The sequence below is a fragment of the Carassius gibelio genome, chromosome B17 (assembly GCF_023724105.1).
Source record: "Carassius gibelio isolate Cgi1373 ecotype wild population from Czech Republic chromosome B17, carGib1.2-hapl.c, whole genome shotgun sequence".
In the NCBI taxonomy this organism is placed as follows: Eukaryota; Metazoa; Chordata; class Actinopteri; order Cypriniformes; family Cyprinidae; genus Carassius; species Carassius gibelio.
Window position 1 is genome coordinate 8,767,995 of NC_068412.1, and position 18,504 is coordinate 8,786,498.

General features: G+C 38.4%; 2 protein-coding genes across 4 annotated transcripts in view; both read left to right on the forward strand.

Annotated features, from left to right (window-relative positions):
* The first annotated feature begins 9 nt into the window (after nt 1-9).
* Nucleotides 10-13,344, forward strand: msh4 (mutS homolog 4). Its single transcript, XM_052581283.1, has 21 exons — nt 10-1,587; nt 2,433-2,582; nt 2,663-2,826; nt 3,548-3,658; nt 3,826-3,941; nt 4,230-4,403; nt 4,708-4,832; nt 4,915-4,962; nt 5,700-5,767; nt 6,057-6,131; nt 6,473-6,537; nt 6,819-6,988; nt 8,894-9,030; nt 9,214-9,317; nt 9,407-9,531; nt 11,197-11,397; nt 11,637-11,755; nt 12,164-12,292; nt 12,422-12,593; nt 12,675-12,763; nt 12,885-13,344. Exons 1-21 carry the CDS (start codon nt 1,332-1,334, stop codon nt 13,071-13,073), a joined length of 2,787 nt encoding a protein of 928 aa, XP_052437243.1. The 5' UTR covers nt 10-1,331; the 3' UTR covers nt 13,074-13,344.
* A 1,405-nt stretch (nt 13,345-14,749) lies between these two features.
* The window catches only part of ktn1 (kinectin 1), a 31,052-nt gene continuing 27,297 nt past the window's right edge, over nt 14,750-18,504 (forward strand). The window contains exon 1 of one of the 3 annotated variants that reach the window (XM_052581281.1): nt 14,750-14,977. The gene's annotated coding sequence lies outside the window, so the exon portion shown is untranslated. The remainder of the gene's footprint in view (nt 14,978-18,504) is intronic. The other 2 variants (XM_052581280.1, XM_052581279.1) reach the window with 2 other exon arrangements.

Genomic DNA, 18,504 nt, shown 5'->3' on the forward strand with positions numbered 1-18,504 from the left:
GATTGAGCTTCTTCTTACAATCAAATAATAAATCATAGGAAAAGAATAAACCACAGTGTCTCAATTGCATTCCAGACAAGCCAGTGTACTGTTAATAATTGGTCTTCCTTCTTGACATGTATCTAACCTAATCTTGATAGGTAAAAATTATAGCCTGAATGCACTGTAAGTCACTTTGGATAAAATCGTCTGCTAAATGCATTAATTTAATGTAATCAGGGACAGGATCGTGTGAACTCTGCCTTTTTGGAGGACACAACATGTGAAATAACAACAATGAAATGTATTTTTTTTTTTTTTTTTTTTGTATTACCTTAAACTGTATTGAGTAGCATAGCCTACTATATTTTAAAATACTATTTTAGAGCGACATTTTACTCCTATTGTAAATAAATCGTATAACTTCATAACATCTTTAACAATATATTTTTTTAATTGTTTATTGATCATGTTTAAATATTTTGTAAAAAAAAAAAAAAAAATGGAAAGAAAGAACCACGATCATAATATGTAGTTACGTTACCAGTTTTACCACGCGAGGATAAAAGTGAAGCTGATATTGGCGCGAAAATCAAACGCCAGAGTCGACTGTTTATTTTGTGTCAAGATTTTGATTGTTTCTGTGGTGAGTAAATGTTCTTTTTTACCAGTGTATATAAAACATTTAAATGTTTTAAAAATGGTTAAATAATCAAATGTACTACTGAACAAATAGAAGTGTTCAAAAATGATGAGTTTATTCGAGGTAAATGATTACCAGGTAAAAAAAAAAAAAAGGCTTTGAGGCTTTGACTTAACGTGCTCCTAAAAATACTATAAATAAATATACATGTTCTTACCCTTCAAATATAAAGTAAACAAAGTATATTTTGACGTAAAGGAGTCGAATTTGCTGTCCTAATGTTTATGTGCTACAGTAACTTATCTACATCACTAGATGGCACAAAAGCCAATATTGACCGGAAACTAATAATTTCAGCTCTAACTCGACTACATTACTATTTTAGGAGTATGATAATGATATTTCAGGATTTTAAGATATTTTAGATTAACCTGTAAGATAGAAGTTAAATGCCTAAATTATGTACCTCAGTGAAAAATGTGTATGTTGTGAAAAACGTGTATTATACTGTAAGTTATATATACTGTATACTGTATAATGTCTTGCACCTTTTTTTGTTGTTGTTATAAGTTTATGCTTAGGAATTTATTATTTGGAGAAATATTAAGCAGTAGTAATTTACTATTCCTTTAGCACATTTGGTTTATTTTGACAGTACTTATTGAAGGGTTTCTCTTGTTGTTTTTTGAAGCTCTGTGAAAGCAGACCGATGTTTTATAGCAGCACTGAAGAGGTGACCCCGGGTTCGAGCTCTGAGGCCGGGCCAAGCAGCAGCACTTTAACCCCACACAACCTGATCAGCTACAGCCATGTAACCCGTAGACCACAGGATCCTCCGTCGTCTTCTGGCCTGCTGACTTCACACAGATCAGATGATGTCAGGAACAGTGTGTGTCCAGGATCAAGCACTGCGACTGATACTGCTGCTCTGACAGCTGTGTTCACAGACACCACACCGACCGGAGGTGACAGAGAAACTGAAAACTATAACACTTGAAATAAATGGGTAAAATCTAGATCAAAAGAAATGAAGCATGATAACTAAACCTGATTTGGTTCTTTAACAAAAGTTTTCTAACAGCAGCTTTATCAACAGATAATTAACATTTTCCTGTTTGTTTAATTTTTCTAATTAGAAGTGAGTATTATTCAGCAAACAAATTAATTTAAGCAATTTGTGAACATCACTTTTGTTAACATTAAATTGTATTATATCAGAAATATTTATGCAAAACAGTTGGGACCAGGGGTTTTAAGTCTGAGGCCACTAGTGCATTTTAGGCCATAAAAGCCAACAATTCACTAATAATGTTTATCTTTTATTTTTTTTATTGGTCTCAATAAGTATTGTAATTTGTTGAGAGTGAATTGGTGGGTTTTTTGGTGGCCTAAATCTTCACAATTAAAAGAACCAGACTTAAACTAGTTCAGTCTGTGTGCATTGAATTTATTTAAGACACAATTTCACAATTTGAGTTGAATTACTGAAATAATTGAACTTTTTAAAAAGATGTTTGAGTCCAGGGACTTTGCAAATCATTTTTATTATTTTTCTATTTGGTTTCCAAAAAAGGTCCAACCCCTTTTCAGTAACCAAACTGAACAGAATAAAACTTATTTGTATTGACTGAAAAATAATGTCTTAATTTTGCTTTCAAAACCAGATTAATTAATTTAACTTTTTACAATTTTTGTTCAAATGTACAGTATTTTCTTTTGGAAGACATTTCCTCACAAAATCCAGTAGGAAACACAAGATATATGGGTGAAAAACCCATATCAATGGACTAGTCCTGTGCTTTGTCCTTAGCCCAGCGCCTGATAAACATCAGTGGAAGAGCAGACAGGATCAGCTCTTCTGTGGGTTCATCTGTCCACTCCTGGAGCTCCAGCACTCCACATCTGAGAGCGACGCCTGCACTCTCACTGCATGGACGAACCCCTCAGAGAGACCTCAACAGTATACAGCTAACTCACCCTCTTTCTGTAGTCCTGATTAAATCTTAAATCTGATAACTCCTTGTACAACTTTTAACATAGTGACAACGTCTTCATCTGCGTCTGCGTCTCATGCGGCCTCTGTGATTGTGGCTGTGGTGGAGGGACGTGGTTTAGCTCGGGGGGAGATCGGCATGGCCAGTATCAATGTGAGATGCCCAGAGCTGGTTCTCTCACAGTTTGCAGACACTGGAACTTATGCCAAGGTAAAAATCCATCAATTCTTCGAACCGCTTGTCTTTTGTAGGATCAAGGGTATGGTAGATGATGTAGGAGATGAAGATGAAACCTGTTAAAAGATGAAACCTGTTAAAAATGTTGACAGTAATGTTTAATTGAGTTTAAAACAACAAAACTGTGCTTATACATTTTTCACTATATTAAACAGTGTTACAGTGTTTCCCATATGTTGATTTATCGACATATCGACCGTCACAAATACCCACTGCCCCCCTGCCATCAGCTCCCGCTCCTCACACACAAGAGCGTGACAGTGGCACTATATTAAGCAACTTTTAGACCCATTTAGCTGCTTCTTTTTCTTATAAAAGGTACATACTGACAAACCTAATGAGATGTCATAAATATGCCAGTTAATATGTGATGTGACCTGCCACCGATCCCCCATAACATACAAATAGTATGTTTGGACTGTTTTAAAATAAAGTTTATTAAAATGCTTTGCTCTTTCACACAGTGCACCATGCCAGAAAAAAAGATTTTAAAATGACTGTATCGTAACCAAGAACATAGATTTTTATTGGTCTTTATGTAAAGTCATTGCTTAATTTTTTATAATTGTATTGCTATTGAATTTGCTCTCAAAGTGAAGAAAATATGTTTTTACCCAGAGACAGTATCATGCAGTAGAGGACGACACTCTTTGTAAAACTAACACATTCAAAATGATGCTTAATTTTATTACAGGTTATTACCAAGCTTCATAACCTGATGCCTCTGGAGATTCTGATGCCAGACACTGCTAGTGTGAGAGGACAAGGAACCAAACTCTACACCCTCATCACAGAGACTTTCCCAGTACCGTACAAGTTTACTGCATCTATCCTGTCTATAAATCAGGGCTGGGTGACTTAAAATGAAAACTGTTGTTAGAGATTGTGCACACACCTTCATCTGATTTACCTCAGAATTACTGCAGTTTCTTTCCACTGAGTGCTGTATATTTGCTTTTGCTGTGTGTGCAGTCAGTCACATTCACTGCAGTTCTGAGGAAGTACTTCAATGAGAAGAAGGGCCTGGAGTACATACAGCAGCTCTGTGTCCCTGAGTTCTGCACTGTCCTGATGGAGGTGCAAACCAAGTGAGTAGTGGATTCCCTGGGCTCTTTTTCAGGTGTTTGTTTTTATTCTGGATGTACAAGTCAAATTAGTAGTAGTAGTATATGAACTCCTCCTACATGTCCTCATAAAAATTCTCAAAATAAACATGATCTCAGGGGTGACCTTTCATTGTGTCAGTGTGAATTATTTGCCTGTTTCAGATGACTGATATGAATGTGTTTTTATGAATGCAATAATGTGTAATTAGTCTGTGTAATACATGTATAGATTTGATTAAACCGCATCAAATGAAACCTCTTTGTCTGTAGATACTACTGCCTGGCTTCTGCATCTGCACTACTAAAATACTTTGAGTTTGTTCAGAACTCAATATATGCTCCTAAGTCACTGAAAGTGATCTTCACCGGCAGTGAGCAGACAGCCATGATTGATGCAATATCAGCAAGCAACCTGGAGCTAGTAGTGAACCACAGAGATCACAGGTTAGAGGACATTACTCTTCTGCAGTTTTATGTTGACCTGCACATATTTATGTGAACTGAAAGCTCCACAAAGATTTCGAACACATGTCATCCACATCCTACAAATGTCCTATCCCAAGTTTCACACACTATCATATTTAAGTACTTACCATGGAAAGTTCAAAAGCACACAGATTTCTATTGAGAGTTAGTGGTTAGATGTGCATAGAAAGCTGTGTCTTTGTCATACAGTATGTTGTAATTATGAACTACATTGACTATACTCATAATTTGAATGTCAGTAACTATATGCTGTTGTATGCAGAAGTAAAAACACTCTGTTTGGGGTCTTGAACTACACTAAGACTGCTGGTGGGGAGCGACGGTTACGCTCTAATATTCTTGAGCCCCTGCTGGATGTGGTCACTATCAACTCACGCCTGGACACCATACAGGGGATTACCTGTTATCTGTCTGCTTTTTTGATTCTGTTGTTTTGTCATTAATCAAATAATCTTATCTTTGATCCAATTACAGGAGCTGCTGCAAAATGAGGAGCTCTTCTTTGGTCTGAAGAATGGTAATCACACTACATTTCATATATATCAGTTTTAGGGAATATTGTTTCAGGTTGTTTTTCTCCCTGTTTCACCCTATTGTTTGAGGCTCTTTTTGTTTGTGATTATATGTGTTGTTGTTTTTTTTTAGGTCTGTACTGCACCATATGCATAAGTAGTTAACTAAAATTGTGATTTCACACTGACTGTGTTACTGGATAACGGTTTCTCTATATAGTGTAGTAAAAACTTTTTTCTAGGTTATTGTATTGAGAGTTTGCATTTGTAAAAGCCATTGTTACCAGGAGATATTAATTTAAACTTAGTGAAATATAATTTACATGAGGAGGAATGCCACATCTACTTGCAGTTATTAGTTTAATTACACATATCAGAACCCAAACCCTAAAGAGTTGCATTCTGTCAAATTTTTATTTGTTTATTATTATTTGTTAGTTGAAAACCATAACAAATAACAAAACTCACAAAAAACAGGTTATCAAACGTTACAGCGAATACTGTAATTTGTCCATATGGATGCTAAAAAAATATGCACAGCTTATTGCTGTTTATGTATGAAACAGGCCTTACTTGTTAATGAGTAATTTGTTGGTGATTTCAAAAGCTTTGAATCTCCTGGATAAAAACAACATGGAACTGCACACATAATTATAATATATTAATATTCATCAGATGCCTAAATGTTTGGCTGGTACCACACCATGGCAGGACTTTAGTGATGTTGTGCTTTAATTCACAGCCATTGCACACTTCCTGGATATAGATGATCTGCTGTCTGCTCTTATTCAGGTCCCAAAGCAAGAGACGGTATGCATAACAAGCATATTTACCAAGTACATATTTAAGTATTGACCCAAATAATGTTGCTTTCTTATTCAGAACGATTTGGTGGGTAATTAATTGTACAACATTTTCACTAAAATTCAGTTTAAATTAGCATGTCAGTACTTTTTTAGGAAATCCTTCAGCAAGAGAGCTTTTTGTCTTGTAAATTCAAGATTTCCATCTTTTAAATGACGTAGCCACCATTGTTAGATTCAGTTTAGCAGTTACTGTAATTAGCAGAGTTTATCTTTTTTATGGTTTTATCTTGTAGATACCAGTGGCTGAAGCAAAAATAATGCAAGTAATTCAGCTGAAGCATACTCTGGAACTCGTCCCATCATTGAAGGTAACTTGTGCCTATGCTTTAAAAAAAAAAAAAAAACTTTCTAATAGTACTGTAAGACACAAAGTCATTCAGGCCTGTACTGAACATGTCTGTGGAAAGCTCAGCAGATTTCCAAAGAATTGCAGTGCCCATATTTTGACCTATATTTTAATGCTTTCAGATATCAATAAGAGCAGTAGTCCTCTCAACTCAGTGTAAAGTCAACACCTGTAATTATGTAAATCTGTAAATGGCATGATTGTATACTGAGTGTATTTTTTCTGATTTGGTTGAGAAGGCCTATTAAAATGCTCAGTTGCATATGTAATTATGCCACGTTTAAGTATATTTTCCCTGATTAGGCGATGCTGTCACATTCCAAAACAGCCTTGTTGGAAGCATATTACACCTCACTTGATGACAGCAGGTAATACATTTTAGTGAACTATATTTGCATATGTGCTGATATCTTGAACTGGCCATTTTTTTTTTTACATTTAATATGAGCCTGTCCTTTCATAAGAGTAGATAATGTGTTGTGTATAAAGCAATAGCATAGAGGAGGTTCTGTGAGCCCCACATGTGTGTCGAGATCAATCAGCATTTTATATATGCATTTGAAGGTTTAATTAGAGTAGAGTTCTAGCATGCAGCCCAGTAGAAACTACTATTTCATTTTTAATGTTTTTCTCATTTGTGTTGGTTTAGGTTCAACAGCATTCTGGATCAAATCAAATCACTGATTAATGATGACACCAGCTACATGAAAGGCAGCTTGACCATGCGCACGCAGAAGTGCTATGCTGTGCGACCCAATGTCAGTGAATTTTTGGATATTGCGAGGCGAGCCTACACAGAAGTGGTAGATGACATAGCAGGTGAGTTCCTTAAAGCTGCAGTCTGTAAGTTTTGCCTCTTTGTCGCCATCTCTGTTTGAAAACCTGCAATTGCAGCTGTTTGAGGAATTATCTTCCTTGTGTGGGTTGTGCGGCGCCACAGCCCCGGCGCAGATTGATCTAATGTTTTGAGGAGTATGTTACGTGTGGCAGTCAGTCACTACACTGGTGTGGATATTGTACTCTGCAGTCACAGATTCTAGACTACGTCTTGGAATATATGACCAAAAATAAGCATTTTCACCGGATATTGTCATGTGAACAAATAAGTAACAAGTCACGTTTGTTCTAAACAACTGAGGGTAAAAAGCATTACAATAAATAGCACTACCAATGGTGATTTAATATAAATTAGCTCATATGACATCAAATCATGCACATTATTATTAAAGTTATTTAGCCTGTCGCAATAGTTGATAAATCAATTAATTAAATTAATTAAATAAACAATTTTTTCAGCCGCAATAATTTCTTTTTTCAATTTTTATTTAAAAAAATTTAACCTGTCATGATGTGGGGTTAGTCTGGAGCGCAGCCTGTAGACAGCCCGCGGTAGAAAACACCTTCTCCGATGGCACATATGTCCCGGGAATAAAGAGATAACGTCTCACTAGAGTCGCTAGAGTGACCAGCTTTGGGAAGCGCCTTTCATTTGCTTGTGGATGTTTGCGTTGCAAGTGATATTGCATTGTACTTGCAATACTGCTTTATTTTAATACCGTGTAGCATATTTTGCAAGTAACTTCATTGCCCTTTCTTTCAAAATGGGCCTACTTTTCGCTCGCTTAATTTGGCTTGCTCAGCTAAATATGTCTATAGGCGTGTTGCGTTGTCTCAACGCCCCCAGTGAGTTCACACACACACCGCATGCATGGTGCGGACGTGCCTGGAAAAAACGAGCGTTTTGCTAGCGTGTCGCTTCCATTATGAGCACGCATACCGCATTTGAAATAACAACTTTGAGCACAAAAAAAAGACGTGATATGTGAACGCCCCCTTCATCTGTCAAAATGTTTACTTTTGGTTAAAGGTCAAACGGTCAAAATAAGCATCCCTAACTGGCATATAAACATAATTTAACATACAAAATTAATTAATTTTAAGCCACACGAAGTCAACATGTTGGTATTTCTTGCTCTGAATCTGCCATAAAATAAAATAAAAGTTTATTGATCTTTGAAAAGGTGTACCTGCGATATTATTCCATTATCATTATATTAGTTGAGACTGGTCTTAGAACGACAATATTATCGTTTATCGCGATTTCTTGGACAATTTATTGTCCAGCTAAATTTGTTATCGTGACAGCCCTATTGTTATTCTTTACTCTCAAATTGTTAATGTTAACAACATCAGCATTGCCTGACTATGAGTATAGTGTGTGTATAAGCGAGTAGATTTAAATTTCTGTAAATTCTAATCTATAATTGTCATACCACTCTTATTTAATATTAAGAAATTATTTGAACTGGCTGGTTATGTACTTGCTCAAATATTAATTTTGGATGATTTTAACAAAAAAAAAGTTATGAACTGCAGCTTTAACTTCAGTAGAGTGTGAATTGTGAATCACCAGTTCATATTCCCTAACCACACCACTACAATATATGATCCCTTACCATTACAGGAGTTAAAAACAGCTTTATTATTACATTTTGTTTTTGAGATTCATTTATAATGTTCATTTAAATTTCATAATTTAACAAAAAGTTTCTGAATCTCAAATAGGCATTGTAAATGTGTTCAAACATGTGTGCACTGTATGTTTAAATGACATGCCACAGTCACTTAAATCAGTTAATAATCGTATCTTTCCACATTCCATCCTATTTATATGTTTTGTCATGAACGTCAGCATTATTGATGTGTTGTGCTATTGCTGATCAGGATTGGTGGCTCAGCTTGGAGAGAAGTACAGCCTACCCCTCCGGACAAGTTTCAGCAACACACGTGGCTTCTTTATTCAAATGAAGCTGGAGGGTGGGGTCTTACCTGGGGGAAAGTTACCAGAGGAGTTCATCAAAGTGAGTGATAGAAATGACCTTTTAAAACTTTACTGAACGTCTTCATAAGTGTGATAATGTAACGTATATTAAATGCATCATATATGTTCATGTAAGCCAGATGTTTATTATTAATAAAGTGTTATTTATTATTAAATGGTTGGTATCAAGTGTTTGCTAGTGGTTTGATTCTAAACACTAAAGGTGACCAGACATAAGAACAACTATGGGTTCACCACTGTAGACCTCATGAAAATGAATGACCACAGTGAGGAGGCTTTGAAAGACATTTTCCACATGTCTTATGTGTGAGTATATAGCAGATCAAAATAAGTTTGACTTGATGAGGAAAAAAATGCAGCATTTTGTTCATAGATGGTATTTCCGTAAACTGCAGGGTGGTGTCGAGGTTACTGAGTGATGTCTGTGAACACATCCACTGCCTGTACAAACTGTCCGATGCTGTGTCTATGCTGGACATGCTGCTTTCTTTGGCTCACGCTTGCACGGTCTCAGATTACGGTAATCTTTAAGAACCAGATAAGCATAATGTATGTTATTACATTTATGTGAGCAAATACATTTTTTCCTGCTTTTAGCTATTGATAGCACTGATTTCTTTTTATTATTAAAAGGGAACCCTGGGTATTAAGACTTGTATGGCTTAATATACCGTAAATAATAATATTTTATTATATATATTCTACTGAATAATATAGCAGAAAACTCATGAAAGATGTATAATAAATAAATAAAAACCATTATTTCGATGATGTAAAATGGTTGCACTCTGTGAGCTACCTGTTGCTATATTTACCACAACCCAACTTGGAATACAAAACTCAGAAAATAAAATACTGATAAGATGGATGTAACCATAGGTTTAAACCAAATGCCATAGCATCAATTTTCCCCCTCAAGGAGTATAAACACCCAAGGACATAGAGTGTAATCTGCGCTGGGAAAATCCTGCTGTGTCATGGTAGGATGGTATCTAGCATTTCTTTTCTCTGCCGTTTGTAAGCTCTTTCTGTAGCTGTGGTCTACTAAAAGCCTCAATGGCATCAGGGCTGAAGTGGAGAGAACAGGCATCCACAAGCATCTTCTTCTTTTCTCCTTTTCTTATCACTAGAAAAGACTTGCATCACTTTTCTTTTCTTTTTGTTTGTCGACAACAAAAAGCTAAATGGATGGCTTTTTGCTCACTATTTAATGTCTTCAAAATAATGCCATCCCCACAGTGCAATATATAAGACGAGGTGGATTCTTCAAATGTTCCATGTTTTTAAATAAAAAAAATTTGTGTGTTTTCTACTACATATTTCATTAAAATAAATAATTTGCATTATATTAAGCCATACAAATCTTAAAGGGTTAGTTCACTCAAAAATGTAAATTAAGCCATAAATTAAAGTTCTTTCATCCGAATTCAGTTGGAGTTTATTTTCAGGCTGTTTAATGCCACTCAGCGGGTTTTGCGCTGCATCGGTCCTTGAAGTTTAATAAAAAGCACTTCCAATAAAAAAGTCTCTCACATGGCTCCGGGGGGCGAACAAAGGCCTTCTGTAGCGAATCAATGCATTTTTGTAAGAATAATATCCATATTCAAAACTTTATAATCACTTCAATCTAGCTTGCGCTCACTGTTGTAAAACAAAGCTCTGGGGGAATGACGTATGAGGTCAGGTTTGCGCATGTGCCGCTCCGAAGTGATGCACGCAGAAACACAGCGGAGAGATCAAAACAAAACAATGGTCTCTAACTAGTACAAAACAAGGATTTGTAAAGAAGAATTTCGGAGGATTTCGATATAAACCAAGAGGAGACTGGTTTTCCTTTGCTTCCTTTGCTCCTGTTAACAAATGTTGGTTTTCACCAGACTCACCGACACTGAGCTCATACGTTATTCCCCCAGAACTGCTTCCGTTTTACAACAGTTAGTGAAAGCTAGATTAAAGTCATTATGTTTTGAATATGGGTATTTTTTGTATGAAAGAAGAAAAACAATTTTTAAAATAACTCCAACTGAATTTGTATGAAAGAAGAAAGTCATATACACCTAGAATGACTTCAAGGTGAGTCATTTATGGGCTAATTTTCATTTTTGGGTGAACTAACCCTTTAATGCCTCAAGTTCCCTGTAGTAATCTAAAAGTATAATCAAATAAAATGATTTGTTTCCTACAGTGCGTCCTGAATTCACTGATACGTTGGCAATAAAGCAGGGTCGGCACCCAATCCTGGAACGCATTTCTGGGCAACAACAAATCTCTAACGACATCTACATCTCTGAGGGAAGCAATTTTGTGATCATAACAGGCCCCAACATGAGTGGCAAGTCCACCTACCTTAAACAAGTGGCCCTCTGCCAGATAATGGCTCAGATAGGTACACAGAGTTGCTTTTATGTAAATTTGTTTCACTGTTTGGTCACTACATAGTAATTTCCACACTTGCAAACACTGCTTATATGCAGTAAGTGGTTGTGGGTAATAAGCATGTTTGGGGTTGGTTCTAGGATCTTGCATTAATATGCTTGTCTTTTTGTGCATGGTTTAGCACCAGCTGTGTCTTCTAGTCCTGTGGGATCAAGACAAACTTATTTTTAAAAGTCTTCTTTGTCCCAGGGTCCTTTCTGCCAGCGGAGTATGCCTCTGTTCGAATTGCAGATCAGATATTCACCAGAATAGGAGTAGACGATGACTTTGAGACCAACTCCTCCACATTTATGGTTGAGATGAAAGAGGTCCGTTTGAGACCCTGTGGGAGAAATTTTTTTGTATATTTGATTAACGAAACTTGAAAATGCAGTGTCATGTCTTAAAATTTGTATTGGTGATTAGTGGCTTCATGACAACAATGTATCTGCCTATCTGTCCCATCTCATGCATAATTTTTTGGGGAAACATCTAATCACCCAGGTGACTCATCCCCCTATGTGCCCTCTTGGCTTTTCCCAAAACTAAAATCACCTTTGAATGGGACTGAGTACAGTGTTTCTTGTATCTTGTATTCTTCGATAAATATCTGTATTTTTCATATGAAATAGTTGGATACTTTTCATACAGCGTTCATATAGAGATATATAAAGAAAGATCAAGTACTTGATCAAAAAATAGTATTTTCTCATTGAAATGCTCAACTGTACTCCTAGGTTTCTTACATCATCCACAATGCAAGCGCCAAGTCACTCATCATTATTGATGAGCTGGGGCGAGGCACCAGTCCCGAGGAAGGCATTGGCATCTGCCACAGTGTCTGTGAATTCCTCATCAATCTTAAGGTGCTGTATTTACGAGTATATGTATGATACAATAACGAGAGATATGAAAAACAAACATAATTGATATGTCATTCTAATTTCCATACTAGCAGTATTTTTATAAGAAGCTAACCAAACTCTGTGCTGTAGGCCTTCACACTCTTTGCCACACACTTCCTCGAGCTCTGCCAGCTGCAAACCCTTTACCCCAATGTGGAGAACCAGCACATGCAGGTTCAGCACGTCCGCACTGAAGATGGCAGGGACAGGGTCGTCTACACATACCAGCTCAGTCGAGGCCAATCAGACGAGCGCAACTATGGTGGGGTTAAGATGAGTTCAAGTTTTCCTAAACTACAGTGCTTTTGTTTAATGTGTTTAACAAGTGAAGCTGTTTGGTTAGGTATAAGAGCAGCGGAGATGACCAATTTCCCATCAGACATTACTGAGGAAGCTAAAACTGTCGCAGCTAAAATCAACCAAAAGTTGTGGGTATGTTTCTTCTTGGATGTTAATGACTAGTGAATAATATATTTTAGAGGTACAGGAGAAAAATCAGATACAGACAGCCTACAAGGTTTCTGACCCTGTGTCTTCATTGTGTTGTCCAAAGGCCAAGCATTACAGTGATCCTGACACGGTCAGACAGAGGGCAGTCTATCGTCTAGCCACCAGACTGCTGCAGACGGCCCGTAACTCACGGCTGGATCCAGAGAGCCTTCGCCAATACCTGAAGGGGTTGAAGAGACAGTATGAGGCTGAACTTCAAAGTGCTACAGAGTCGGTAGAGAATGAGGAATAAGGAACGGGACGGTGGGGCTGGAATTTAAGGGATGGATTTTACCTGTTTGAGAAAAACTGACAAAATAGACTTGTTGAACAAAGCTAGGGAGATACACAAGACCATATACAAATCTAAGTGTTTACTTATTTATTTATAAAAGTAACTTATTTTCACAGATCATCATTTATTGTTTGTTTAGTCTCAAGTGAGACCAAAACCATATGAGGTGCATGTCTTCCACTTTTGAGGTGTTATAAACTGTTATTTAAATAAACATATGGGATGGTAAGTTTCACTGTGGTTCATTCATTGCACCAGTGTCTCACAATCAGCCGGCTGCTGCACATGTATTAGTCTACAAGAGTTTGAGTTGTTTTTTATTTGTGGATTGTATAAGAAACCGCACACAAATAAGAAAGAGTGCTGATGTTCCAAATATTGCCAGATTAATGACTTGGCTGCAGGTAATCACAGACGTGCTGATATTAGGAACAACAATATTTCATTGAATCATTTCACCCAACCAACTGGTTAAGAACACGGATTAATTTAAGAACAACACAAGTTATGAGAGAAGCGGTGAATCGATCACACAAATCATTTGTTTAGAACTGACACGGACTTAATTTGTTTCATTCATGGATCAAGGTTTTTTGAGTCAATGATTCTATGAGTCTCTTACACAGACTGCTGCTTGATGCAGTAAATGTAGCCTGCAGAACGGTCATCAATAATCCTTCATGTCTAACGCAGTCTATCTGGAAGACTCGCAGACAAGCTGAGACATACAAACTCAAGGTCTGAAGTCAAGAACACATCCCAACTTTTACTACTAAGTTCGAATCATGTGTTATATTTTGCTTGAGTCAGAATGTGTTCTGTCAGTATCAGTAATACTAGCAGCTGTCAGTCTTGCTAGGCCAGTGAGACTCTTTTATTTTTAGAGTAGATTCATATCTGTACTTAAGCCTTCTTTGATAGGTGGATTTCTGAGGCCTCTAAATTACCAACATAATCTAATCTACTACATACCTTCTTTCATCTGGCTGATAGTTCATGCTTTTTTTTATCTAGTAAAAGGCCTTTTAGTATAATTATAAAAATGTCCACATTCCGGTCTTGTTGCATGCTTCTTTATTCTGTGAAATCTGTAGTGATTTTTATAAAGTTAACAAAATACTGACCTTTATACTGTTATCAATAGTGCAATATGAACATTTACTAGACTGAAGCAACTTAACTTTATCTTATGAATTATATTTATCAGGTTAAAATGTAATATATGAGGAACGTGTATTTGTACATCTCTCAGCAGTGTATGCCCCAAATTACTAGTACAGTAGTAATAATAATAAAAAAAATATTTTGTTGTAATCTTACTAAGACATAGTATTGGGAAGAAATATTCAGTATTCATTTGCATTTTAGTATACATTAATGATACTTCCATGCATTTTATTTCAGTAGTTTGTTAATACATAAAATCTCATTGATTTACATTACAAGCTATAAAAAATTTCATTTCATTTTCTCTTCTCTTTTATATTTTGTCTAAAGATCCAATTAATTCATACATTTTGAATTTACTAATATTTAATATCTCAGCATTTACAGGGTAACAAAACTAGTGTGTAAAATCAACTCATGAAGCGCCGTGCTGTTCTTCTGAGCTCTGAAATCCCACGCTCCACTTCTCGCGAGAGTTCCGCGGCTCGTCATCCCCGGTCTCCCCGTCAGAGTTCCGTCTTCCTCTCTCTCTCTCTCTGAGCGCTTCTTCAGCCCACACTTGAGCTGACCCTGCAAGAGCGAAACAAGTCGACGTGCCGCCTACAACCGGGCCGGAGCCGCAGTCCACAGCGCGTCCACTTCAGGAACCCCTTTACACCCCGACAATAACAGTAATAGCGAGGACACCACCGCAGGTACGTGAAGCGGCGGCTCTGTCCCGCTGTATATCCAGACCGAGTCAGTGAAGTGAAGCGTGAGTGGATGGAGCGGATCACACGGGGCCTAGCACTGTCTGCTCCGCTGATCCTCTCCATGCCATGCCCCCAGAACACAACCAGCCTTTTAATTGGACCTCAATGATACAGACCCGAGACCCAGGCCGTCGGTAGACCGAGAACACACGAGTGGAGATGTGCTGCTTTGTACGCGGTTATGATGATGTCCGATCAGTCCACGCCTCTCTCTTTAAAGCTAAAGCTAAGCTGGTGATACAGATAGAGCTGACCCCTCGCGTTGTCGTTTTCTTGCTGTGATATGTTCATCTCCTTTCGCTGTCAGGTTGAGAAACATGCTTGTCTCGGCTCTCCAGCACACGGTGTGTTCTGCTGCTGGTTAGTCGGTCAGTCACATGTGGTGACACTGAAGTGACAGTCAGGTCCTTATTAAACATCTCGACCTACTTTAAATCCCGACTGTCATGCACTCATCTCGGTGAGCGACAGTCATTCAATAAGGACTTTGTTCCTTGTCCTAACCCATTGTTATCCTGTCGTAAAGGTATGCGCTTTATTGTAAACCTGTTGGTGTAAAAATCAACGTCACAATGTAAAATAAAAATGCATTTTGTTGTTTAGACTTGAGTTTTCATGCAGACGCTTATCGCTGACATTAGAGCCAGTTCTGTCTTAACTAGCCACATTTCTCTTGATGTAGCAAACGGAAGGATTATCTGTCAGTTGTAGTTGGGTGTCTTTTAATAGTCGCTTTAAGTTTGCGCATGCGCACTGGCGTGTCATTCAAAGAAATGGGCGAAAGCTTTCATGGCAGGACACATGTCTCCAGGTCTTATTTAAGGACCTCATGGAATCAGTGTTGTGGCTTTTAATCCATGTCTGTTGTCTAGCACACTTCTAAAGGTTAACTACTTCTTCTTTGCAGGTATATTTAAAATAGACAGTAATTTCTAATGTGAAAATAAATCTAAAATGTCGATGGCTGGTATTTAGAGTGCAACATTCAGGTTTCTGGAAGTAAAAATGGTGGTCATTTTCTCCCTGAGAAATAGTTTTTGGCATTAATTTACCTAAACCTTTAAGGACAGACCTGCTGTGAGCTCCAAGGGTGTTAATTGATGGTATATGCTTTTGTTGAAACCATCAGGCTGCATTATTTAAGATTATTTCGTAAATAATAGTTTAAAAGTGGAACTCCTGGTAAAAATAACATCACCCATGATTCTGCAAAGAAATCGCCACAAATTAGAGAAACAATTAAATTGCATGCTCTTTAGCATCCACCCACTCACATGAAGCGCTTGGAATGACATGTATTCATATTTTACAATAAATGTAATCCATATTGTTTCTCTTTGGAGTGTTACAAGCTGTTCGTGAACCGAATAAGATCCCTAAAGTTGTAAAGACTAAAGTCTCAAACCCAAAGAGATATTCTTTATAAAAGTTGAGACTCGTCCATGCTTTCCTAAAATGCCTCGTTAAAACACGCCCCACATGTCTACATCACTGTGTTGGAAGATTTGCATAACACCACCCAAATGTTCAAACAAAGAAAGAAGTAACTTTTATTCTCGCTGTTGCTGCCCCCGTGTCATGGAAGCACTGTTTTGTTGTGAAAGCGAAACTACTTAGTTTGGTTTTCCCAAAAGAAGAAACCACTAGAAGTCAGTGGTTAAGTTGTATTTAAAACACTGTTCCAGAGCAGTTCAAGCCAAATATTCGTATGTCATTTTACGGAGGACGAGGACTTTTTCCTGAATCAGGGAGAGTAGACTACAATGCCAGCTGTTTTGACTCACAGTCTGTAATAGTGCTGTCATGGTACCAAAGTTTCAGTATTCGGTACCGATACAAGTGAAAATCCATGGTTCTCAGTACCAATTTTGGTACCAAAGCAAAACACAAAAATATACTGTGGCGAGTGGGGCGGGGCCGAGAGGCGTGGGAACGAGGGGTGGGGCTCAGGTGTAGCTCATCTCCAATCACTACACCTGGCCTCACTCCTCGTTCCCACGCCTCTCGGCCCCGCCCCACTCCCCACATACCCCCATCGCCCCTCGCAGGCCGGGGGGTACCCTCGAGACTGCGCTCTACTCCCCCCCCCCCCCCTTCCCTCCGGGGGAGACCGCTCACGGGGACCTGCGGGAACCTGGGGGTAGGACAGACGAGGCGAGAGAAAAGGAGATGGAAGGAGGAGCGACAGGGACGAGAGAGGGGAGAGAGGAAAAAAAAAAAAAAAATCAGGTTCCAGACGCACTGCTGCTCGGCCCTCCACCGGCTGGGTGATCTCCTCCGCGGTGCCCGGCGGTGGCACTGGACGGCCCTCGGCGGACGGCACGACACTCCTCCGCCGCCCGGTGGACGGCGACGGCTCCTCCGATTTTGGGCAGCGGCAGGAGTCCCCCGTTCCCTGCCCCTCCGGATTCCGTCACGGAGGCGGCAGGCTCCGGCCCCCTGGCGAACGGCGCCGACTCCTCCGCTCCCTCACGGACGGCAGCCGCCCCTCCTTGTCGTGGGCGGTCGGCAGCGAGCTCGCCCGTCCCCGGCAACTCGCTCCAGCCCACCGCCTCGAGCGTCCATGGCGGCACATACCTCGCCAGCTCGAGGGCACCGCGGATTCACCACAGCGGCGAGGGATCTTCAGCAGCGCGTCCCTCCTTCTCCCGGGTTTCGGCACCACTCTAACGATATGAACTTCTTACTCATTGGGAAGAAGGAGGCGGGAACCGGCGCACAATCAAAACTCATTTTAATATCCAAAATAAATACAAAACGGCGCACCAGCCCCTCACGGTCGACTGGTGCGCATAAATAAAAAGCACACACATTAAAATAATGTCCCAGGCCTGGTCCTCTCTCGTCCTTCACGGTCGTCACTCCAGTTTTATATCCTTCCATCTCCTACGTGGGACTCGATACTAGCGGTGGGGCTCAGGTGTAGCTCATCTCCAATCACTACACCTGGCCTCACTCCTCGTTCCCACGCCTCTCGGCCCCGCCCCACTCGCCACATATACTAATAATTAAAAAAAAAACACTATCACTAAAAATAAAAAACCAAAGCCATTTTTTATACTTATTTACAATTGTTTTTCTACAATTGTTTTTTTTTTTTTTTTCTATAAATATAATAATTATGAAAAATGGTAAACAAGTTTCACCCAAATTTAATTTATTTTAATGAATTAAATTTAAACACATTTTATTTTGTTAAATAAAGGGGATTTACTATTAAAATAATTTTTTTTGTGATTTATTTCTTAATTTTTTCAACCGTAGTAGCCGTATCGCATACATTCTACTAAACAATAGTAATATTTCTAGCACTAGGGGTGCAACTAAAGATTATTTTGATAATCGATTAATCTGTCGATTATTTTTACGATTAATCGATTAATCTTTATGTACTTATATTTTAGTTTTGCCCATTTTTTCCAATTAAATTATTAACAAAGGGTCTTTATCATTCAACATAGACTTTGAGA

Bases quoted from the DNA above. Each gene is read 5' to 3' on its own strand.
- msh4 (XM_052581283.1), top strand. From the start codon at position 1,332: ATGTTTTATAGCAGCACTGAAGAGGTGACCCCGGGTTCGAGCTCTGAG. The intron at 4,833-4,914 runs TACAGGGGATTA...CTTTGATCCAAT, and splicing joins CAACTCACGCCTGGACACCA to TACAGGAGCTGCTGCAAAAT. The intron at 11,398-11,636 runs GTACACAGAGTT...TCTTTGTCCCAG, and splicing joins CCAGATAATGGCTCAGATAG to GGTCCTTTCTGCCAGCGGAG.